The sequence below is a fragment of the Mercenaria mercenaria genome, chromosome 11, assembly GCF_021730395.1.
Source record: "Mercenaria mercenaria strain notata chromosome 11, MADL_Memer_1, whole genome shotgun sequence".
Taxonomy (NCBI): domain Eukaryota; kingdom Metazoa; phylum Mollusca; class Bivalvia; order Venerida; family Veneridae; genus Mercenaria; species Mercenaria mercenaria.
The window spans coordinates 7421719-7447901 of record NC_069371.1 but is presented as its reverse complement, the minus strand read 5'-3'; the positions used below and the strand labels follow the sequence as shown (position 1 = coordinate 7447901).

The following is a 26183-nucleotide window of genomic DNA, read 5'->3' as shown; positions in this document are numbered from 1 at the left end:
CCGATAAAAAACTGAAAATGGTCAGTAATAGAACTACCTAAACAATAATAAGTTGAATCAACGATGCATATTATAAGAATTACTTCCCATGAATTGTGTACGGACAATGGTCAGATATGTAAACCCATGTAACAGTATTGAATAATTTGCTTTTAAGGGGACACATACTTTGAAATTAGAAAAAAAGTGGGTGGGGTATGATAAAATTTACCTGCAAAAAAGTACAAGGTTTTGGTACATGAAATGGATACTGTTTCAACTGTTATAAGTACACAAAGGATTGCTCACTAAAATAAAAATGAGAAAAACTGAAACAAGAAAGTTATTGTTGCATTACATAAGACTTCTTGTGTACATTCAAAGTCAACAATTAATACTATTTTGTGCGAATATAACAGTGCTTCACCTTGTCCAAACATTTATCAATCTCCTACAGATTCTAATTTAAAGAAAAAAAGTGAAATAAGTTCACTGTCTTGCTTTTCATTTTGCATATGTAAACTAAAACACTTTATTTAGTTTGTTTACAAAGTAGTGCACAAGAAAAGATACGGTGGTCAAGGAATGCCACATTCCAAAACTAAAAGAGTATACTCCCCTTAATACATTAAACATTTATCGTTACAGAAGTCTAGTGGCTTACAATAAGGGCCTAGAAATGTTGCCATTATTAATTTTTAACTTGGTATTCATGAACTACAATGCACTTAAATATCAAAACACATTCAACAAACTTTTGAAAATGTATTGTCTTAAAAGTCCCTAAATTATGTTATGAAATTTGGTTGAGAGGTCCAGTCAATGTGTATATGTGCAAAAGTAACATTCTAATCTTGTTCATAAAGCTTACTAATACACAGCAGGAATGTCAATGATCAAAAATGGAGGAATATACAGTTATCCTCACTTTAATGTCATTTATAATTTGTCCTTGAATTCTCCACCATACTTTTCATAACTCTGTTTGCACAAGTTGCACGAGAATGCTGTCATTCACGTAAAAAACGGGGTCAGATAAGTTGTAAATGCAATATCACCTAAACGATTATGCAGTTCAAGATAAATTTTATCTCATAACGTAATGAACAAGTATAATGTTGCAACAACAACTATACTTACACTGATGTAAGTAGCAGTCGATTTATAAGTGACTTTATTGATTCATTTTGTGTTTTGTTATTGTTGTCAAAAAGTATAACGGAAATGCCTCACAACTGAAGCGGAAACTAGTTTGATGCGCAAAGTAGTCCACTGTAAGTAATATTTATAAAAGTCCACAGAAATTAATAATTTTCTAATATTAATGACGAATATCTGAATAGGATTCGTTACTTGATAAGAAATTGTAATCATCGACATGTTTTTTTTAAAAAATCATACACGTGCTGACACCTAAGTTGTCTCCCGTTGTTTATTAGAGTTACCTTTCGTCCGGCGCAGTAACACATTTTGTAGTGAATCGCCGAGAAGTCGTGGGAAAATTAAAAACCATGTAAATAAACTAGAATTAACCACATTTTCAAGATGAATTTCAAGTGATCGACATTATGCATTTAACCCGCCTGACCTGTGTAGCATCTTAGATATCTGTTCTAAGGTATTCATTGTGTAGAATGTCATGTTATGCCCTTGCAATGCTTATCACACTCTGACTTTTTTGTTTACATTTTTTATCAATGAGAAATATGGCGTTCATCCCGAGCTGAAATGACGTGGCGTTAAATTTTTACATGTTTAAGCAAACCTGGTGTGTTAGAAAGAAAATTTCATCCCTTCAACATTATTTGTAACACTGTTATTGTAAAAAACCTGTTTTTTCCTTATACAAAAGCATAAAATTTTGTGTTGAATGTACTTTCACAAAGACCTCTGTTTTCCTATTACATTCACAGTACCACATCCTTATCCACAAAGTACTGAATATTACAGGTGTCCATCAGTATTATATCAGTTTAGGAATATGTTTTTTATCTTCCCACCATCGATTTCTTGAATATGCACCCCTTCCTCATTTCCGTATGAACTGTGAATGTAGCAATATGCGTTCCCTTAACTGTGAAAAACAAGTTATGTAAGGAATAATTCGACCAAGAAGTATGATTCAATCAGAAATAAAACTTTAGTGCGCATTTATATCTTGAACATTTAAACTGGTTTTGTAATAATAATACTATTAGGTTATTTAACATTATTCTGTAAAATACGGAGATATATTTGGACGAATGCACAGCTGAGAAAACCATATTGGACGAGCCGCTAGGCGAGTCCAATATGGTTTTCCCAGCAGGGTACAACATTAAATAACCTTTTATTGTACCGCTGGGTACAACGTAAAATAACCTTTTTATTCTATATCTATTTTTTTTAGATCTAGTTTAAATAAAAAATGATTCACTGAATATTGTTTTTCTGCCTTTTCTTATTTCAAGACACATAATCAAACTCTGTACATAGAGCGCCTACTTCACCCGATTTATATTCGAAACATTTTCACGCGTTTCAGGCTTTATCGTATGTTTGACATGGGACTGCTGAACCGTCAAAATACGGAAAAAATACAGTTTTTTTGTACGCACTGCGTCCAATACAATAATATATTGTAAGGTCACGTGTTGCAAATAAACGTTCACGATTTGATAAATAAAAAAGATATAGAATAAACTAGAATAACCGTCTGCTACAGATTGTTATCGACAGGTAAGATTACAAATTATATACGCTTATATTATATTGTATGCCTTTTATATAAATTGATCAATATTATTGAAGCCGAAGGTCATTAAGTAGCACAATGCACTGTTTGTAAACAGACGTTTGGTCTGTCAGTATTAGAAGCTACTCGGAGGGGATGGTCTTTCTTCAAGAATCGCCCTGAACTGGTCCATGTTCGTTATTACGCGACCTCTGACTTCACCAGGCAATAGGACATAGTACAACCAGCGACCCAAGTTGTTGTCACTAATTCCGTTCTTTTCAGCTGTCAAGCCTCGTACCCTATTTGCCCACGAAAAGGTGTCAAGTTATCATGCATGAAAATACCGACAACAAGGTCTTTCCTGGTCGCATAAACCCTTTGCATGGCCTTGGAATTGGTGAACATAACGATGACTTTACGGTTCACCAATAAATCGGGATTGAAGTTTCTATGGCATTTATCAATATCTGAACTTTTCAGGTCCAGGTTATGTAGCTTGGCATGGTCCAGAATATTATGTTCCACATTTTTGTCAGGCGAGCCAGTGTCTCCCGGTATGCCTGAAATATCCAAGTACATTCTTCTACCGTATTGTTCAAGCTCTTCGCGTTTTGCCTTTCAGATTTGAGTTCTGTTTCAAGTTCGGCTACCCTAGACTTCAAAGATTTAATTTCATCTCTGAGGCTTTTAGTTTCCTGCCTCACCAGCTCTTGGATATCATTCGTAAATTACATCAGCTTTGAGAGCTGCTTTGAGGTCTCAAACAAGTATAGGGGCAAGTCTAGCACTCAATTCTGTTATTTCTGATTCACTGAATTTTGACATGTTTATAGGAATTTTGGGTGGGGTATTACCAGGTGCGTAGTCTTTGTCTGATTCAAATGGCTCAAAATAGTCAGGAGCCTCACTTTCGCTATCGGCTATGTAAACGGAGTTATAAACTGTTGCAGAATTGTCAGTTATTTTGTGCATTTTACTGGATGGTTTCAGTCCCGGGGAAGATTTTACTCGTTTACGCCTTCCCATCAATATAGCGGTATGTAACCTCCACCTGGCTCAGGTAAAAGTCTGTTTTATGATTCAGCTGAGGTTTTGAGGAATCGTTATACTTATACAGACATAGGTGACTTTATGACGACTCTATCGGCACATAATCTGGCTGTCAATCCCCTCAGGAACCAGTAAAGTTATAAAACGTTTACATTTTCTTTGTTTTTAAAAACAAAATCACAACCATCATGTTAACACATGCGCATCCCTAATTATTGGTTTGGTTTGGTTTGCTTTGATTTGCTTTGCCATGTCTTGCGTCGCATCGGGCATTTCATCGCATTGTATCCTTGCATGAACTGACTGAATCAAACCGAGTCTGTTGTTATGTTGCTTGGTTGTATTCAATGCTTCCAAAGGATCTTGTCACATATTTATTTTATTAACTATCACAACAGAGGTCTTTAAGTGCCGTGTGGTGGCTGTAAAAAGTCTCCCCGTACTTGGGCTCAGTGTTCTGATACTTGGAATCATATAATACATTCATTTTCACCATGATAGAAGTCCACTTAAGCCGGTGCTAGGGGGCGTGAGAGGTGTTGTACATTTCATTACCTTTCATGAACTGATACAATCAATCCGAGTCTGTTATGTAGCTTGGTTGTATTTTAAATTTTATGTCTATTCTTGTAAAGGATCATTTTACAGATTTTATTTTTTATAAGCTGTGCAATATGGCAAAAACTGTAAAATATTGATTAATCTATACTGTGAAAAAATGTTAAGTCAGTATGGCTTTTTGTATGTTTCTGATGATAAATTATCTGATTTTAAATCCATTCGTATGACGTTTAAGCAAAGAGTAGTTGATTGCTTTGTTCAAAGAATGATATGGGTGTTTGGAGTTTTATCAAATTATAAATTAGTTAAGACTACACTTGAGTACGAAGTCTATTTGAACATTTTATCATTCTGTTTTCAAAATCACTTTTGTATATTGGGAGTTTATGTATTATATTAAAAGAGTACAAACAGCTCGTTTACTCAAGAAATTATATTCCGGAAAATGAACGAAAATGTTTGTGTTGTAATTCAAATGCTGAAAAAAAAATGAATTTCACGTTCTATTCAAATGCTCATGTTTTAATGATCTTAGAAAAAAGTACATTTTACGTCATTTTAACAACAGACTGTAAATTTAAACTCACTGAGATACTTAATTCATCAGATAAACACATTCTAATAAATGTATCTTAATTTGTAAAAGAAACATTATGTTTCAGAGATGCTATGTTAAATGTGTGATTGTTTATCCTCTGTACACTTTAGATTCAAATCTGTAAATTTGAATTTTGTTTTCTTTATACTTGTTTTGCTCGCTATGGCTGTTATCATGGTTATTATATTGTATATATGTATATTATGACTATGTACTTTATACATGTCAAAATTAAAGTTCTGTTCTGTTCTATTCTATATTTCCTTTGGATGTCGCACTCCTTGTTGATGGATGGATGTAGCCTCGTCGGACAAGTAACACAAACAATACAATAACAATCGCAACTATGGCTAAGACTCCTGAAAGGCAACACCAACAATTAGATTAGGTCACAATTTCTAAGAAAAAAGTATTGTACGTTTGTTTCTTTATACTTTTTCATTATTCAATGAGATTTTAAAGTCAAATAAATCTAAGGAATGAGTATTTTCAGAGTTCATGTGAAATGAACGGCAAAATAGGATCGGCAAATCCACAAATCGAGCTAATGCATCGAGCATAAACTCTGAAAAAGTAAATTAATATCTTGTTTAACATTACATTTTTATTCATTTTAACCATGCGCGTAGCGTGGCATACTCGGTTACTCAGCTGAGTATCATTTTAGATCCAAAAATAAAAAAAGGCTAAAAACTTAATAGAAGCAATAAAAAAACTGATCAGGAGTAGGTATGGAGGTATGGACAATGTCATAGCATATGAGTATGCTGTTGTCTTCGTCCTTGACATTGTTATAATTTTTGTGACAGCAGACTGCTGTTGCCCTTTTATCAAAATTTCTATCAAAATTTCTAAATTTTGTTTTTTCTTGCTTCACTTGCACTTGTTATTGTAAATTCTTATTTCAAAAAAATATATTTAAAATTCCAAATACACATATGATTTCAGATGCATATATACTATAGCTGCTATTGACCATAAGAACAATTTGCTTAATGGCAATTGTCCATCACTAGTAAAATTTAGAAGAATAAACAACAGTGTCTGTAACAACTATGAATTCCCAAGTATTCTAACATGGCTCGATCTGATTTCCAGTTAAACAAAGAAGGAAATGTTGTGATTTATTGTATAATTTGTCCCTTTTCTCTACGCTCAAACAAAAATAAGTTATCTTTCCCATAATCAAAGAGAATCAACAGGAGCAAAAGGAACAAATTCATAAATTAACATTTAGGCTTTGTTATCCGGACTGCCATAGTTGTATAACACTCAACATCAGTCATATAAACTATCAATTCATTAATTGCTACCTTATATATATACTTTCCGGGTCATTATGCTAAGAGGCACCTACTCATCCCTACTTCATTCCGTCGGGGAAGGGGGGCGGGTATAGAGAAACAAAGTTACAACACCAGTCACCTTCTTCTTATGCCCTGACACCCATTTCCCAAAATTTATTGCCGGAAAAATACATAAATTAAAATTATTTAACGCATGAAATAATTATTCATCCTACACCTCAATACCTTTGAAATATGGTAATACCTCGATTTCTTTAAACCTAGGATACACATATGTAATAACTGCTCATAACTAGCATTGGGTAAATTCTGTTTTAAATATTGCAGTTAAAGAATAATGTTGTAAGCATTATATTGATTTCTAGACCAAAGTAATTTTAGCCATCTGTGGCATGTTTACAATGTTTACAAGTTGCATGCCGCATGTTGCATTATAATATAACAATCGTACTTGCCATGAACATTGATTTTCAAAACTTACAATTTCCGTGAAATGTATCTCTACATCCTTGGAAGTAAACAATGATACAGAGACAAAAGTCTTGTGACAGATATTGAGGTTGAAATATGAAACCTAAGGTAACGAAACGATAATAAAGGAAATGTGTACACGACATTTGCAATTAAATATTTGTGCTTGAAGAATGAAATAAGAATATATTGAAATAGCTTCATCATTTTTTTCTGTTTTGAAATTGTGCATAAATCAAAGTTTGTCCTCAGCAGTCTTATCAGTTCCTAGGCAGTTTAGAATATTTATTGCAAGGTGATTTGCATACTAATATATTCCGTTGTAACACGTATGCACACATTTGTACTTTATTCAAGAATTGAATGCTATTTTCTGGGACGTCTTGTAAACTCATGAATCGCGTTAGCGATTCTTTTGATTGATTGGCAAGAAGCCTTCCAGTGTGGTTCATACCCTTATATATAAACGCACAAAAATACCATTCAATTTTACGACAACTTGCTACAACAAGAGCGCCGCCAAGCGGGGCAATATACGCCCGAAGGGTTACATCAGAGGGTGGGAGCAAAATTTAAAGAACTTGACTGCTGAAGCCCAAAGGACAGGAACAACAAAAAAGAAGAAATTCCAAAAAAACAAACAAAATTTCTACGTCCACAAAAAATTCTTACCAGGTACAGTTATGTCAAAATACATCTAAAAATTGGATGTACCATCCATGTTTTACCACAGAAAAGTGGTCTCGGTTTTTCCCTACGACCAATAATAAAAAAGTTTCAAAATAAGCTATTTATAGTAACAAAAAAGGGAAGTAATTAAAAAAATATATTATAAGAGAACAAAAAGGAATCTGCCAAATAAAAACAAGAGCACTGCAATGCAGAGCAATATACACAAAGCAAAGTCATATATGACCTTTGACCCCTTAGTGTGACCTTGACCTTGAAGCAAGTCATCCAGAACATGCGCTCTGCACGTCACCTCAGTGTGGTGAACATTTGTGCTAAGTTTCTATGGAATCATTCAAGCAGTTCAAGAGTTACAGAACGGACACAAAACACACTCATATGACCTTTCACTCCTAAGTGTGACCTTGACCTTGAAGCTAGTCATCCGAAACAAGCGCTCTGCACGTCGTCTCAGTGTGGTGAACATTTATGCCAAGTTTCTTTGAAATCCTTCAAGCAGTTCAAGAGTTACAGAGCGGACACGAAACACACTCATATGACATTTGACCCCTAAGTGTGACCTTGACCTTGAAATGACACATCCAAAATATGCGCTCTGCACGTCGTCTTGGTGTAGTGAACATTTGTGTCAAGTTTCTTTGAAATCCTTCAAGGGGTTCAAGAGTTACAGAGCGGACACGAAATTGCTAACGGACGGACGGACGGACGGACGGACGGACGGACACCGGGACCATAACATAATTCGTCCCTTCGGGCGTATAAAAATGACTGATTTCTTTCCAGGAGTATCAGAAAATCAAAATAAATGCCAAGATATCGATCTTTTAATCACAGTTAAAAAGACCCGCCCACGTTCAAAATAATTCGCCTTCCGATAAAAATACAGTTCCTGGTTTTTATTTAAAATATGTTTAACTCAAGTGATAACTTATACAGTCGTATCATTCAGTTGTGATCTTTGACGTCAGAAAAATTAGTTAAAACTATAATTAAATGTTCTTTTTGAATGTTTCGGCGTCCACTTTTGAAAGAATGTTTGGAACGAGACCACTGTCTTCATGTTTTTGGTGAAGGACGTCAGATTACGACAGCAATATCGCGGAAAGGGCCGTCATTGATATTATTACAGTATTGCAATGTTTAACGCTTTTGTCTTTCCATAGTAAAATGTATACTTAATGCAAATTTTGTATACAACAAATAAGTTTGGAAAAAGAGCTCATGTTACTTAATATGTGAATAACAAATTTCATCCTGAATAAATAAACAGCCTAGTTCAAGTCCTTCCAAAATGCCAGCCCCACCCCTCTCACCGACCCCGACTTGTATCGTTCAACAACTTATATATACCTTTCTTTACATTCAGAGCCGTTAGTGAATAGTTTCTTCAAAACTGAGGAAGCATAGTTTTGGTGAGAAAAGTCACCAAAAGCCACTGGATTTGCTTTAAAGATTCCACAGGGGAGGCTCCCTGGACCAAGCCGGAGGAGGGGATTCCTCTCTCCCACACTCTTCCCTTGAGAAACACCTAAACTGATCACGCTACGCCCCTAATTTCCATTTGTAAACAAGGTTTTATTATAAAATGTACATATTCTGTTATATTTAGCATTGTAATCAGTTTCCCGGTCATTCTATTCGCTAGACAGAACAACTACGATGTCTTCTAAGGAACGTTTTCCCTGACTATACCTTTGAGTCGTCAAAACAGCTGCACGTAAAAACAGAAGAAAAAAAACATATTTTTCTACAACTGAAGATAGTCAGTAACAGGTTACATACCTACGGCCGCAAAACAATGAGTCCATCTTGACTCACTGGATCTGGCAAGGCTTCTGAAATAGAGAATTTTTGGTAGTTGTAACGTTACATGCTACAAAACCACTGCATGAACGTGTGGGGGCATATTTTCTTTTACATTTAATTAATACCTACAAGGGAAAGATAATTCTGTATTAACAGATTGGGATAAAAAGAATTAATTCGTTCGCCTCTTCAAGCGACACGTCCGAAATACAAACACCTATGAACAAAGACATATGTTTTCTGTCCCGCAGTAAATTAACCTCTCGAGAGCAGCAACCTCTATAAACACAATTTAATTAATCCTAGGGTGTTTGCTCCAGAAAGGCTTAAATATACTTTTACGACATTAACATGTGTGTAATTCATACTTTTACGACATTAACATGTGTGTAAGTTCATACTTTTACGACATTAACATGAGTGTTAGTTCATACTTGTTCTAGCTTTGAACGACATTGGTTGGCTTTTCCTTCCATTTATATTAGATGTGAATATAAACTCGTATTCCGTATCTGGGTCCAGCCATGCAATTTCGAAATAAGTGCGGGATCCTGGTACAGTGTGCGTTACCACTTCTGTGGTGCCATCAGCATTCTTAAATTGAAAAATAAACACTACGGTATATACATTTATGTATGTATGTTTTTAAATATCATCTAACGACGTTTACCCATAACAGATCAAAGAGCATAGCATTTTATGACGAAAACTCCCAACTGCCTGTGGCGAGATTCGAACCCGGATCTCTCGGGCACTAGTCCAGTGCTCTAACTACTGAGCCAAAGAGTTGACTCCCTGACGGAGTTGTCAGAGATAGGCTTTAAATGTACAAGCTATGCGTAAGCGAGTTAAAGAAGTTATCATTTATGATGACATGTAAGCCATTTTAGCATAGAAAGTGCACTTTTTCGCGCGAGATAAAGTCCGTTTCCCGGACGAGCCCTCATCTTACGACGGTTTGATGTAACAGAACTTAAAGGTCCAATACTAAGGAAAGTGAACATTTTAATTTCTTTTAAAAAGCACAGAAACTATTTCATTTTATTGGAAAATGAAAGTTGGTATGTAGAAATTCGAAATAAATCGCAGTATATGTACAATTATTTTTCTATGAAGTATGAAGAAAGTTAAAAAGACCTGGGGGGTCATTCTGTCGATTCATTGAAATTTCAACATAATACACATACATTTCTTTGAGCTCCAAAGACCTTCTGTATATTTTGACCTGCCAATCTTCATTATTTAGTGTCTTGCAGAAGTCTATGCACTGGCTATGAAAAAAAATTGCCAACTCACTTTCCCTTAGTAATGGACCTTTAAAGAGCATAGCATTTTCCCAACTGACTATGGTTGGATTCGAACCCGGCTCGCTCGAGTATTAGTCCAATTCCAAAGAAGTGACTCTCAGATGCAGTTGTCAGAGATTGGCTTTAAACGTACTGACAATGCGTAAGCAACCGTAACAATTATTTTGAGCTCAACTTTGAAATTGACTTGTGTAGCGTATGCAGAGCAAATCAAAGACTGACATACAATAGCCACTTTTTGCATATATGATATTCAAGTAGCATGTTCACTGGTAAGCTAGTTAAACTTCATCATTTTTGACAAGCACTTTCCAGGACATTTCACAGGCGTTTACAGGAGTTTCACTACTTCATAGGAAAATTCATCTGTGATATGGAAATCAATTGCAGGTCATTAATGTTTGTAAAGGCCTACAAAGTAAGATCCGTTTTCTCCTTGGAAGAATATGAACAGACTGTTTTTGTGTCTTTTTCTATCTATAAGGATTACTGGGCATTTCACTTGATGACAATTACTCCGAAGTTCGGCAAAGGTTGGCGTATTTATTATATCTCTGTTATTGCTACATTGTATGAAGGCGGTTTTGAAAGTATTTGACTGGCGCATTCATTTGTTGTTTTCTTTTTCATGACCGTTTTACATTTGTAATGGTGGGTGAAAGCCTATAATTCTATCTTGGCATTATTAAGTATAAACTGTGAAAAAAGTGGTAACTGAATTACCCGTTTATAAAATATTATTATGATTTCTGTCTGTATCGCATAGCAAGACATCTTTTTCGGGAAGTCCCACACGATTCGGAAACTTCCGGTCATCACATTTTCCACTCTGAGCGTCTCTGGCCCTTCATCTGTTTAAAAAAAAGAACCACAGCATACAATTATAAATATTGATAAAACACAACATATGGCTGCATGTGAAAATACTCAGTATACTGCATGGACAGCTGATATATTTCTTAAGATAGAAATATACCTCCTTGTTATATCATTATATGTATTTCATTTAAAGCAATTTAATCGGAAAATCGTTTAATAATTAAATGTGTTCACCAGGTGGTCAGGTAAATCTTAGATGTATGAAGAATGTTTGTAAGGATGTCTTTCATGTATTTGTTTTGACCTTGTCTGTTTATTGTGTGTGTGTATTGTGCGAGTGTTGTTCGTGTGTGCCTTTGGGCAGGCTGCGTTTTTGGAATGTGGTTTTCCCTGTTGGATATTTTTCCTCGTTCTTGTTATAACTATTACAAATCAGTCCTTAAAATATTCATGCATTCAGAAGCTCCCTAAAACAGAGTTTCACACGAATTTCAATGATCTCTTTCATTATACTCTACACAAGATGATCTATATACAAGAAATGAACAATGATGAGAGCAAAAGCTTCAACTTACATCTTTCCAGTCCTGTTAATTTGATGACAGACGGAATCTGTAAATATATGTATGTTTCATTGCTAAATAAAGCGTTATAAGAGTGGCATTTCTTATGAAAGCACCAGTGAAACAACATAAGGGTAATCTTTAATGGTTTACTTGTCTAAAGCAGTGGACAAGAAAGAAAGTGTTTTATTTCGTGCCAAAAGTGTGTTAAGGTAAATTATAAGCTTTTTCGAATTTGCTCATACAGAGTGTTTGTTCTGAAGAGAAAAATTGAAAGATTGCCTTGTGATATGAAGTAAAATGTAAATATTCCACAAAGAAATACATATTACATCTTTATCTAGCGAAATACTATAGATATTATATAAATCTAAAACATTAAATTGAAATATCCTGTTAAACGAAAACCTAACATACCTCAAAACTGACACTGCTGGTCAGCATGGCCTGGTTGTAGGCAAGGACGTTCACAGTAGCACTGGCTGAAGATAGGTGGGATTGCTCGGGCACAGTCAACCAGCAATTGTCTAGATATACTGTCTGATCCTGCAGAAAGCAGGTACTCTTGTCCTTTGATTCTATACAGCTGACGTCCCTGTCAGGATGTCTTGTCTGATACAGAGATTAAAGAATAAGACAACGACATACACACAAATACAAGGAGTACGTAAAAAAGACAAAATAAGACATGTGAGCATTATAAACCAATCTGTTTTTGTTTGCTTTGGGTTTTATGTCACTGTAACATATCCTAGACCAAACAACGTCTTTTTTAAATATAATAATGTTGGATTCCACTCTAAGTACAGGCTAAAACCGAGGAAGAATCATGGAACTTCCGTAAACGAACTGGAATGTTTTCCGCAGGTATGTAATTTGGCACAACGGATGAGTGCGGGGCAGCGGCCACATCCATATGGACATGAAAGCGATGTAAATTAGAATTCTAGAATTCCGTGTTTGTTTATTTCTTTTAATTATTGCAGGTTTGTTCGCGAGGACTTTGGCAATAATACATACATTAAACAATACTGTCACGATTAGATACACTTGAAGACTGAAATATCTTCTGCAGTCAAACCACGATATTGCAATATTAAAAGAAACTTAGAAAGTACAACTGAAAATCAATTTTTTTCTTATCGAGTTTTTATCTTAAGGTTATAGCCAAAGCAGATCAAATATTCGAAGTGCTTTCGCATAAAATTATAAATATTTCCAAAAATCTTACTAGATATACTAACATCGTCTGTGTTTGCTTTAACAGTCTTCTTCACATTGATGTCGGGTTGACCAGGCACCTTTATTGAAATATCCAGACCTAATTCGCGAAGACCACTCTCTGTATCACTAGCGGTCAGATGCAGTCTATGTAAAGATCAGTTTTCATATTTTAAAACTTGTGTCATAAAGCCCCTATTACTATTAGTATAATGTTCACAAAATGTTATAATGAAGCATTCATGTCCATTTTTGTTAAAACACGACACGTCGACATGTTATTTGGGGCCATACAGGCGACGAGAAAGAGTGCTACTACATTTGATCTGCTACTTTATATAAAAGACATTTTAGAATCAAAATGAAATAATATAAAATTTTTACACGTTACTTTACATACTGTATCGATTATTAGGCGAGAAAAATAAATTCCTAGAGGTCTGCGCAAAGTTATTCCACGAGACGTGTTAACACTGTCCAGGTAGTACTGCATATTCGGATAAAAACATTTTGAACTATGTAAAATATGGTTAGGCTTTGTTTTTTCAATACGTTTGAATATAATAAGAAAATTTGTCAAATGAAATGATGTTTTGTGCTTGATTATTTGCTCGGAAATAGAAAATATTCCATAATTCTTTGGATAATATTAACATTTGCATAATGGCATTATTTGACCAAGTACCAAAATGATGAGAAATTGTATCGACATACATTTATCAGAAATACGATATTTGTTATAAATTAAAAGTGTTTAATGCTTTCATCGAAAGGACGAAGCATAAAATGCACATGATATTTACCACGTAAGTTCAGATAGATCTAAACTGATTCAATACTGGTTAAACATAGTACTTGAGTTTTTTTACCTGCTGGAGTAGTTAAATGGTCCGTCTTTAGTATTGAGTACCATGTATGTTGTCGTGTTATCATCTATACTGGATACTGATGGTGGGGAAAAGTCGGTGGTAACCATAGTAGAATCGATCTTTGTGTTGTTAAGAATATCACGCGCTCGTATCCATACCTTTATCTGGTCACCTGGACATTTTCAAGTAAAAATATAAGTGTCATATATATACAGGTTCTTAGTGTGCCTTTTTCATATTGACTTCATCAAACACGAATGACTTGACAGGACATTTTGGACGTCGTGGGAGTAAAGTAAAGTCATAACATAGTTTTAGCATTAAAGTTCAGTATGAAAAGAATCCTGTGTTATAGAATAGTAGGTAACCCTTATAAGTACAGAAATGCCAAACATCTATTAACAATAATTAAATCTTTAAACTGATCCATTGGATCCAGGGTTCTGTTCCCGATGATCTTAAGAATGCCCGGGTTATCCCTCTTTATAAGAAGAACGATAAAACCGATGTTGGTAACTATCGTCCTGTGTCTATTTTATGTATACTTTCCAAGATTCTTGAAAGGGTCATTTATGATCAAATGGAAGTTTACTTGAATGAGAAAATTTTTTTATACAGTTTTCAGTCGGGGTTCAGACGTGGATTTTCCACGGATACCTGTCTTATCAATCTTTCAGATTTTGTCAAGTTTCAAATGGATAAAGGTAACATGGTTGGAATGGTTCTGCTGGATTTACAGAAGGCGTTCGATACAGTTAATCATAGTATTTTGTTAATGAAACTGAATGCAATTGGCCTTAGTTCAGATGCTGTTCTCTGGTTTCAATCATATCTTTCTGATAGACACCAGTTAGTTGCTGTTTCAGGTGTCCATTCCAATCGTGCCCCTGTAACCTGCGGGGTTCCCCAAGGTTCAATCCTTGGTCCCCTTTTATTGTTAATCTATGTCAATGATATGTCAGCTGTGGTCAAAAATAAGTTATAAATGTACGCTGATGACTCTGGAATTCTTGTATATGGTAAAGGTATAGCTGATATTGAGTCTATTTTAACTATGGAAATGGAAAATGTAAGTGAATGGCTTATTGACAACAAGCTTTCACTCCATCTTGGTAAAACAGAGTCTATTCTCTTTGGGTCTAAGCCTAGGTTAAAGACACAAAATGATTTAAATGTTTCTTGTAATGGTACAAACATTCAAGCAACCAGTTCAGTGAAGTATCTGGGTGCTACATTAGACCAAAATCTTTCCGGTGATGAAATTGCACGTTCAGTGGTCACAAAGTCTAATGCTCGGTTAAAAGTCCTTCATAGAAAGAACCAGTTCTTGGATCTTCATACTAAGAAGCTTTTGGTAATGTCTCTGATACAGTGTCATTTTGATTATGTATGCTCTAGTTGGTATCCAAGTTTGACCAAGTATTTGAAAAATAAGCTTCAAACTACTCAAAACAAAATGATCAGATTTGTTTTGAACATGGATAGTAGGTCTCATGTTGGGTCAGAGCAATTCAAGTCTCTAAATTGGTTGCCTGTCTCAAAGAGAGTAGATCAGATAACTCTCTGTCATGTCCATAGAATAAAGTCAGGCACTGCACCGGAATATCTTAAGGAGCATTTTACATCCATTTTCCAGCCCATGACCATTTTATCAGATCTAGAGTGTCTGCACTTCCATCATCAAATTCTTTTTATTCTAATTATTCCTTTGTTGATACTGATCGGTTTTCTTTGCCAGAGAGGATGGGTAGCTTTGGTAGAAAGTCTTTTGCTTACAATGGGATTGTTTTGTGGAATGGTCTCCCTCAACATCTTAGGGATATTGAATCTTCCCATTCATTTAAGCATGCCATCAAATCCTTGTTAATGCCTAATTGATTTTAATAGTCTTTTAGTTGTAGCATATTAAAATCTTTTAATTGATTTAAACAGACAATATAATTCTTATCTCAGTCATTTATATTTTTTTATTTTTGCTGCTGTACTGATTTCATTTAAATGTAGCTATACTTACATTTTTAAAGTATAAATATTTTTATTTTCGTCAGAAGTAGTGAGTTTTCTATTTTAGCTGACAACTTTGTGATCATCTTATCCTTCACTGATCATTCCTCATGAAATATTATGTGATAAATCCTTTACTGTGATACATATATGTGATCTCAATTAGCTTTCATAAATTATTCAGTATTTAAGATTATGTATCTTGCTTTATTACTCAAAACATAACAGTTAAACATGACTTTCTGTGTCATGCCGCCAATAACAGGGACCACAATGGAAATAAGAAGAATCATTTCATCTTTTTTGTGTTATCCCTGGTATTGGTGAGCATTACATGGCTTTGCTGAGTAATATGATATAACTGTCTAATGATTTGTTGGTTTATCACTATGTAATATTTATTATGCATTGATTTGTCATTTGTTTTATCGCTATATTGCCATGTCATGTACACTTGTGCCAAATAAAACTTACTTATTTTAAGTATAGAAAGCAGGAAAGCAAATCAACAGCAGACTTTGTTTGATTGAATATGTTAACCTTTATTCTGCTAAATTTCTAAAATGGACTGGCCTGTCATTCAATTTAGGGAATACCATTATCATTCAAAGGGTTGTTCACTGAAAATTTACTGGCTGAAGAGCGAGCAGTGCAGACCATGATCAGCCTGCACTGAAGATCCTGGTCTACACTTGTTGCAAAGGCTGAATAATTTGCCGCCTGCAACTAAAGGTTAAAGAGAAGTATCACTAGCGCCGGCTTTAGTAATTTATCCTTATAATTTCCCCATTTTGTGTATACAATAGAAAAATACTTCATATAGGGTGGAAAACATATATGACATTTCAGTATCGTTCACACGAGGAAATCGTCCGATTAGGGTAACATTTTTACTTATATTTTTTTCATACTTTTCTTATTCTAATATATCGGAGACAAGAAAACAAGTGTTTTCCTTGACACTAACCTGTCTGACATTCTGAATATTTTTCTGAAATACTTCACCAAAGTGTTGTTTTTTACGGACCGACCAAATGTGAAGGTAATGTACACACTGGGATTTGGGGAAAGTGTTCGAAGAAAGTATTATTATTATTATTATTATTATACCAGATTTATATAGCGCCCTTTTCATGATCAATTTCACGTTCAAAGGCGCTTTACATAGTTCAAATGCAGCCACATAGGGCGCATAATTCATCCTCTACTAGTACAGACACAGAGCAATCTGACCAGAGGGACAGAGTGAGACAAAGCCCCTACGACAGAGAGATCAGAAATCAGATACAGGCTTGTCCGGCTAACTTAGCCTAGCTCGTTGCGAATAGACAGCCTGGTTCTTTAACGTGCCCAGTGTATAGCACTGATACACGCAAGGATTGCCTGGGTTCCTGACCAGTACACCTCTAGTTGGGTGGGAAACACTGAAAAGCGTTTCTGAAAATTCCCGAGTAGCTGCCGGGGATCGAACCCCCGACCTCAGGATTGGAAGGCCAGTGTGCAAACCACTGATAAAGTATTGATAATATGTATCAGTGAGACGCTTAATGCCGAGGAAAGCACTCGGTTTCCTGTCTTCTACGCCTTTTTCTATTGAAATCCGTTAAGTTGGCTGTCCTGTTAATAGATATGCGTGCTAATTTCACTTATTTCACGATTATATCGTGTGATTAACTACATGTTCAAAACTTTTTTCTGTTTTATAATTATTTTTATGTTAATCAGTGGAGTTTCAGGATTACTGAAATGATAAAACATAATTATGAACTATTCACTATTTCAGTCTATTCTTTCGGTAGGAGTCTAAAATATATATCAGATGCGGGACAAACTCAAATGATTAAGCTTACTTTATGCACATGGCTGTGGTTACCTTATATGTAATCTGGTTATGAAAGTGCGTTCTAAAATCAGATAAATTTTGATAAAATGAGCATTTAGTACAAGTCATGTTATGTAAGTGTCACGTCATACTAACGTGTTTAAAGAATTTAAACGTATGATTAAATTATGTTTTCACGAAACTGCATTATTAGTTTTCACTTCTTTAATAGGTTTTAATGCGAGATAGACATTTCATACCTCATTCCGTTTAATTCACGTCTTCTTATTTTCCAAACCTGTTGTGAACCAGTAACTTTCAAAGAAAGTTTTGTTTGATAAAAAAGAAATTCTTTTTATTCGCTAAATGGCAGGTAAGAAGTAAAATTACATAAGACTTTGTATATCTCCATTTCAGTGTTATGCCAAAGTGGTATAAATGTGATTAATAGCAAAATAGAAACAAGTAAGTACCGCTGCTCATTTGTTTTATTATTGTAGTGGACTCGCTGAGAGGAAAGACGACCGTCCAGTTTTCTCCAGGCTGCTTGGAGACAACGTCTCTGGTATACTGGTACTCGAACTGAACAATACCACGGATGTTTGGTAATGGATCACGTGTTCTTTCGCCTTCATGGTCATCCAGCTTTGAATCAACAAATCTTATAAATGGAAGAAGTATTTTATATGAAAATCCAGTGTTTCAGGATCTCATTATAATTGTACTGAACTACTTTAATAATAATGATATGCTTTTCAGTTAACTTTTCTTTTCAACTGATAAGGACAAGAAATGCAAGAACTAGAAATGTTTGAGGAATTCCTTTTTATAAACATTTGTCATGTGTACATAAGTAGTTTTTCCTTAGATTTATAAACATTAACAAAATCGAAACTTATGATACTCTCAGCAAGTTGTTTTTGAAACTATTATACAAAAGTGGCCAACCAACGTGACTTTTGAATATTGTACACAATAGAAAATGTCCCGATTCAGATAGCTCTTTGCCTATATTTTCCTGATCACTTCGCGGATTTTCATAATACGTATAAAGAGCGTCGAGGACAGAAAAATAAGTGTTTTTCAGCACGAAACGTCTGTAATCAGTTCTCGGGACTTTTCTCAAAAACATTTTACCCAACTGCGAACGTGTGCACATTATCTACACAGTAAGGTCACGAAAAGCAGGCGGACGAAGTGTTTGAAAATAGTTTTGTTCTGAGAACTGATGACATCTGCTTTGTGTGGAGAAAAACACTCATTATGATGTCTTCGAATCCCTTTATTATATATAGTTCTAGACTTGGGCTCTTCATTTATTCAAAGTCTTTCATATATTTTATTATTACGGACAAATTCTAATATTTTGTTTTGAAATCACTCATGCGTAAAAATAAATTGGATGGATTATCGAAAAACAATCACTTCTTTTGGTATGCGATGCATTATGGTAGAAACACTCCTCATTTCACAACAGACGATGAAGCGGAAAAACTCGTCATTTCACGTATGATAAAGATTTCCAAATAGAGACATTGTACAAAGCAAGCAAGTTTGATTTTACAGCACAACTGGTAATATCGAAGACTTCATTCAAAGGGATGGATTATGTAAACGTTTAGTATGTTTTAAAACAATACAAGAAGTAATTTTCTTCTAACATATTTTGACGTTCTTGTAATTCTAGTTTCATTCTCAGTAAGGATAATATATTTAAAGCGACTAACCAACACATTGTGATTTGTGACGTTTGAAATGATTCATCAACGAAATAAAATCTGGAAGGTAGATCCCTCGGAAGCAGCGAGAACAAAGCAAACAGTGAAAATTGCAGACTCGGTTTGATTGAGTCTGTTCATGAGCATTAATGGAAAATGCAACACTCCACGCCCCCTAGCACCGGCTTAAGCAGTATTCAATCTTCGAATCTAAATGAGTTGAAATCAATGATCCCGAAGGACCAGAAAATACAACAACACTGAGAAGAAGTCGGGGCAAAAGACAAAATGCCGCTACTGTTTCAGCAAACAAAAACTGCACATGCACATATTTTGCTTCCGTTCAGTTTATGGACTGATGGCATGATTTGCCTTGCCTTATTTAGGTAAGAACTACTATCGTACTGAAAAACAACACAAAATCTTCTGACCGTTCCTTTATAAAAAGATCTCATAACCGAACTATATGTATCGCACAGTTTTAGGGCATAAATGTATATGATCAAAGTGCTAATAATAAATAGAATGTAAATTAAATATGAACATCAAACTCATTGGAGTTATTCATAGTTGTGTTAGACGTACGTTTTCAAAGCCGTTCAGTGTAATTAGAATTTACATGTTTTAACAACAATAAAATGCACACAATCGTGAATAAAACAGACTTACTTTCGGGAGAATAAGATACCATCATTTTCTAAATTTTCAAACTGAGGCTTGAACCTCTGGATCCCATTGTGGTAAAACCCGTCCTCGTGCGCTTTATTCATGAAGTAACCTGTCCAATCCACAATGATTGACGTATTTTCACCTAAAAACGTTTTAGAAAAATAATTCATTTCAGCGAGGATCAAGTTTAGCCCAGTTACCTCTTTTTAGTGCTGGGGGGCCAAGTAAAATATTCGGGTCGTTCATTCAGTTCAAAAATGCTTAACAGTTGTTAAATCATGGCGTAATTCAGATGTATCAATAATAGCTAAAAATGCAAAGGCCCTGCGTTGCAAGAACATTTCCCCGTGTTTTTATTAAACACGCTTAACACTATTATGCCTAAAAAAATCATTTTACGTATGTATATACGGTTTAGAAGTAGAATTGTACCTTATTTGATTTATTTTTGGGGCTTCTTATCAACTCAAATGTCGCCGACGATGGGAGACTCGTCAACAATCTCCACATTGACCAAGCAATGTTGTCTGCTACTAAAGTTATCCGCCAATAAACCGAGTTAAGTTGCCGAGTTTCATAATCACTATTTTTCTATTTATCAAAGAAACCTTTAATTTTACAGATTTAAAGTTTACAATTTCTATCTGCCTGTTAGAGGTTAGAGCAGTAACTGGCACTAACTAGGACTGGCAACCAAATGTACCTTTTCCTTCCAAATTATGTAGACACGCCTTTACATAACTGAAATTCTGTTACGGCGAACATGCGGGAACGGAGATAGTTTGCGCGTCAGGCCGCTAACATGGTTCCTGTTTGTGACTTTGTTACTTCCTTTTGGGGACTGAAGTGTGAGCAATGCAGAAAGAGTACTGGAATCCGATTTATATCTAATTTCAAAGAAATTAGAATATTTAAAGAAATTTAAGCTAGGAATCGAATGTGACATTATCATATCACAGCAGGAGCATTTCCAGATAGCAATTCCACCGCTGGAATCATCAGTTAAGTAGTTTTTATGGTACCAGCTCAAACACGTGTCAAACTATACACCTTTACAGTCGAATTTTACAGGAGATTGTCAGTTTCACAGGGGAACGACTGTGGAATGTCCTTTAGGAGATTTTCTGCTCGCACTGATCTGAATTGCTACCTATATCTAGAAATATTGCTTGAACAATATGAATTTGATTTGCAAACAGCGCGAAATTAGCACAGGAATTTCAAAACCGTTGTCAGCTTCACTGTACCTGGGTAGCTCCCGATGGAGTTTATTCTCTCTTGTTTGTAAAGATAACTCAGTGGGAAAATTACCCAGTAGTAAGGAAAATGCTAGTTAATCTAGTCTCCCTTATTGTCAGGAGGAAACAACTAAACGTTTTTTTCTCCCTTGCTTGAAAAGATAACTAAGGGGAAACTAACCAGGAAGAAATCCAACTGCTCAGTTTTTTCTCCATTGTTTGAGAATAAAATAAAACTATATTGAAATAAAACAAGTTCATTTCTTCACCTAAGAAAGACAATAATTAAACTTTACAGCGGCAGCTTTTTAGTAAATTATACATAAAATAGTGTAATCTAACGTATGCAAGATTTTGCTGTCAAGGTATTTTAAGCTTGTAAATTTACATGCAAATACGTTAGCCCGATATATATTAGCGCGTCGAATAGAATGGGAAAGTCTTTCTTAAAACGATTGAAATATCAATTAAAGGCTACCACACATCAATGCTCGACGGAATTTTAGGGCGATCACTGTGTCTGCCCCCGATAAATTTGTTGCTGAAAATTACCTTCTTTTCCTGTTGACTGCCACTTGAACTCCGTTTGGTTTTGTGCAGACGATATGTGCAGTCCATATGGACTGTCTTTATTCAGTTCAACGTCCGATACATTGTCATAAAGTACAAATCTTCTGGTTATTCTTGAATTGTTTGATATGTCCCGTACTTCCATTAAACAACTGCAAGATAAACAACCGTAACAAACATGCAATTTTATAGTAATAAACTGTGTATTATGATTTCAACACATTTAAATATCCTCTCTACCAAGTTTTATTTAACCATTATCTATAAATACAAAATTCGACGAAGATAATTCATTGTTTTATATTTTCTGGTCCTTTAAATTAATTTAGAGATCATGGAGTCCTTTCAATAGTTGTGTAATAGAGTTCCACTTATGTAGGTGCTAGAAGGCGTGAGGGGTTCTGTACATTTCATTACCTCTCATGAACAGACTAAATCAAACCGAGTCTGCCATTATTGTTCTATGTTGCATTCTATGCTTCCAAAGGATCTTTATACAAATTTTCTTAAACGTATTACAGCTTTGTAATCATAAACGAAGATGTAAAAGAGAATTATATCTGACTTGGTTGCTTTGTATTTCCATAATGGGTTGAAAATTAGACTGGCATCATCGTTAAAGTCCGTCATTAAATCCTCTCTAATAGCACTTTTAAAAAAACATCTCTTACCTCTGACTCTAACTATTTATTGAGATGTGTCTAGAGAGAAAATGGTTTTCTCAGTAATTATTAGGTCCGGGACGATTTCAAAATTTTGAAACCGGTTAATCATTTGTATGAAATCGAATCGAACTGGTTAATCGGCCGCCATATTGAAAATGCTTATTGCTTTCCTGATGACCGTATCAAGGTACTTCAAGCAGCTGACTTCATTAAGAACTTACAGACTTTTTGCAAGCAGTTTAAAAATTAATAGATAATATTTTGGTGTATTTCATTTTAAATATATCATGTCAGGCGAATCCGAGACTATTGATTATGTTATGGGATGTGTTTTAGCAGAAATATACTGCGGGTCAATGTGCTGGTCAAAGAAATATATAAAGATAAAGTACGATTCGTGATGTTCATTGTTTAAGAGCGATTAGCGGTTTTGCAAAATTGAAACCGGTTTTACATAGTAATAGAATCGGATCCGATTCACTGAGTAATCGTCCCAGTCCTAGAAATTATCAGTGTAATTATGAATAAAGAAATAAACTTTATAACAGATTACTTGATCGCAACAGACTTTGTAAGTCTATTGCAAAATTTAACGTCTGCCTCATCGAAATATCACGCAATATGACTGAAATGTGAATTATTGCTTCTTCATATACATTAAACTTATGCCGGTCTTGCAGTTCAAATAGAAAGAAATAAATAACAATTTTCGTGGTTTCATTCTGTTGTGTGCGAAATGTTGACCTTCTGTTCTTTTGCGAATGGCAGAACGAGAAGAAGCAGAGCGACATCCGTTCGTAACGTCCTATTCGAACGCCGCCTCTACTGAACAAAGTTATAATGCCAGAAGCAAGATAGACAACTACCTGTACATTCCTGGTTCTTTAGGTATAAATGTATGGGAATGTACGATATCACCCATGTGGTTGACCTCTGCTGTAGCCATAGGTCCAATTGGATTTCGTTCTGTAAGCTCTAGTGTAAAATCCTTTACAACCAGCTTGTGAAGTTCTAGATAATACATCCACAACTGAGAACCATATTGATCATCTCTCCAACCCTTCCAGTATATTGTTATAGGCTTCTGTAAAATACAGATCAACTATATTTTTTTTAACAATATTCAAATTTAAGGAAGTTCGTAGGCATTGTACCTAATTTAAAGAATATTTAAAAAATGGAATAAAAAAGTAAATATTGTCATATATGATGTCATTGCATGATACAACAACTTTTATTTTCAATGTTCTGTCATCGGTAATGGAATAATGTTCAAAAGATGATCAACAACAAATAGTCCTACCTGTGTAAAGGAAAGGTAACTGTGTAACTAAATATTGGTTACTTAAGACAGTACTAGTTATCTCCCTTATCAATTTGCATATAAAGTGTCAGAATTGACCCTAAATTGACCTGTTTCATGTAGCAATCTTTACCTAAGTCAAAATTTCTTGATTCAAAATGGTTGGCTGTACCATCCTTCATGAAACTTCATAAAATCATTTTAATGACATTTACAATGTGTATCTGTTAAATGTTTAGAGGAATGTAATTTTAATAACTGGCATTATATTACCCTTGACATGTTAAACTTGTTAAAGAGTATCATTTGTACATCATTGTACAATCAGACCATCTTTCACTTCTGTCAACCTGACTAGACATGTTGGACACCCTGAAATATATAAATGATAAAATCTGTGAACAGTTAACAATCATCATGCAAAAACCATAACACCATCTTTATAAAAACACCTTAACACCTTGATCTTAAAAAATATTATTATTTCAAATTATTATTGTCCATTAACGTATAATGTATCCCATCCATAAATCATTACATGACTCCTTATATAATTTACCAGTTCATAGTTTGGAATGGCTTCAAGTCTAAATCCAGAAGCTGAAAAAAAAAAACAAATTATGAAAGTTTATTTGTGGTGTCATTTAAAAGAATGACCTGCCTGTTAATTGTCAACTGTTTGCTCTTTTTAATATTGATAGGCAATTGCATTTTATCAAATGTTGTCTAATATATATATCAACTGTCAATAGTTTACAAGACTTGAAGTGTTAATTAGATGTCACTGACTTGTTTACTGTCAACATCATAAAGAGAGATAAAACTACATGTAAATTGTAAAACATTGTATGAGATACCCTTCCATCCTGTATAAATTGCCTTTAAAAAGAAATTACATAGAAGTAGTATCCCACTGTTTTGACTGCCCCTGCTCTATCTAACTTTTCAAGCTTCTGCAGCCACTTTAATGTGTCATCTGTTCGCTTGTACTTCTTTTCTGAAATGAGGTAATTATAATATAATATTTCAATAACCTATAATAATAAATATATTATATTATTCTTTTCCTACAATTTGCAACAGTTTATTTTGAAAATTCATTTTATCTCAATAACATTCTGTTCTGACTACAGCTAAAATATATAGAACAGACTATAAGCTATTATAAGGTCAAAGGTCACTCTAAAAGGAAAAATCGGTAAACATAGGCCCAGTTAATCACAGATGCTTTAAATAAGCTGTCATTTCACACATTAATTTGCCATAGGATTATGTATCTACAAACAAAAAACAAGAAAAAACAAATTAATAGAAAGAACATTTTTGGGCAATTTAAAAAGCGACAATGAAAGTGAAAGTAGAAAGTCAATATTTTCTTATCGACTTTTCTTTCATAATTTCCATTTAAAGCGTAACAGTTTACTTTCATACTGTATTGAATAATCCATTAACATTATACTTACCGTTTAAATGCATGAAAAATCCTCATGGTACCCGTAAACTTATAATTTGTTGATAACCTCTCAGTTTTCGGCCGTTTTCACGTGAAAATACGAAACCGGTGTTAACATAAATGTTCTACTTCCGGCGGTATTCGATTGCGTAAATCGGCTCTAGTACTATGCCTAAAGTTCGTTTGTTTGAGGCATGAGGGATACCTATCCTTGTTTACAAAGAAATTTAAGTTTGTAATTCACATTTATGATGATGTTGTGACAAGTCTGGTCGAACTGTTCTGTCAAATAATTTCCATATTAGATATTGAGACTATGTTCCCTTTTTTTTTTCCATTCATATTTTATATTTTCTGAACTTTTCTATATGCAATAAGTAACCGACACTGCAACATGTTATCAGAAAACTGTGCTAAGTAGGTTGACTCTGTTTACAGTTTACTGCTTTGCTGGGATAATATAATACACTGTAAGAATTTGTTTTTACTTTAAATTAAAAATGTGTCCAATATTCAAAACCTAATTTTATTTTGCACTGAGCACTATTCGCTTTCTTCATACCTTTGTAAATTCAGGGCCAACATTTAACATTGACGCGTTGTTCCCACATGTCTTCAGGGTATAGCCTCCAACCTCGTCCTCTGAGCAATGTTTTGGTGCTCGGAAATCAAACTTGATGTATACCTATAACAAGATTTTATGATTTTAAAAGTTTTATCAAACTAGTTCTATCAATATCTTCGTTACTATTTTGTCACAATGTTAATGAAATCAATACTTGTT

At 34.5% G+C, this 26183-nt stretch overlaps 1 protein-coding gene across 2 annotated transcripts; it reads right to left on the bottom strand.

Moving 5' to 3' along the window:
- On the bottom strand, positions 1-25649 carry LOC123532301 (uncharacterized). 2 transcript variants are annotated; one of them, XM_045313705.2, is made up of 15 exons: positions 25410-25649; positions 24843-24943; positions 24220-24318; positions 23510-23727; positions 21961-22130; positions 20171-20312; positions 18257-18444; positions 13958-14129; positions 13112-13235; positions 12285-12479; positions 11880-11916; positions 11209-11336; positions 9613-9772; positions 9155-9207; positions 1-5263 (listed from the first exon to the last, which is right to left on the bottom strand). In XM_045313705.2, the coding sequence occupies exons 3-14, from the start codon at positions 24250-24252 to the stop codon at positions 9155-9157; spliced, it is 1620 nt and encodes a 539-aa protein (XP_045169640.2). In that variant the 5' UTR covers positions 24253-24318; positions 24843-24943; positions 25410-25649; the 3' UTR covers positions 1-5263. The 2 variants fall into 2 exon arrangements, with proteins under 2 accessions (XP_045169640.2, XP_053374458.1); XM_053518483.1 differs by having other exon boundaries at positions 24843-24938.
- Positions 25650-26183: the final 534 nt, after the last annotated feature.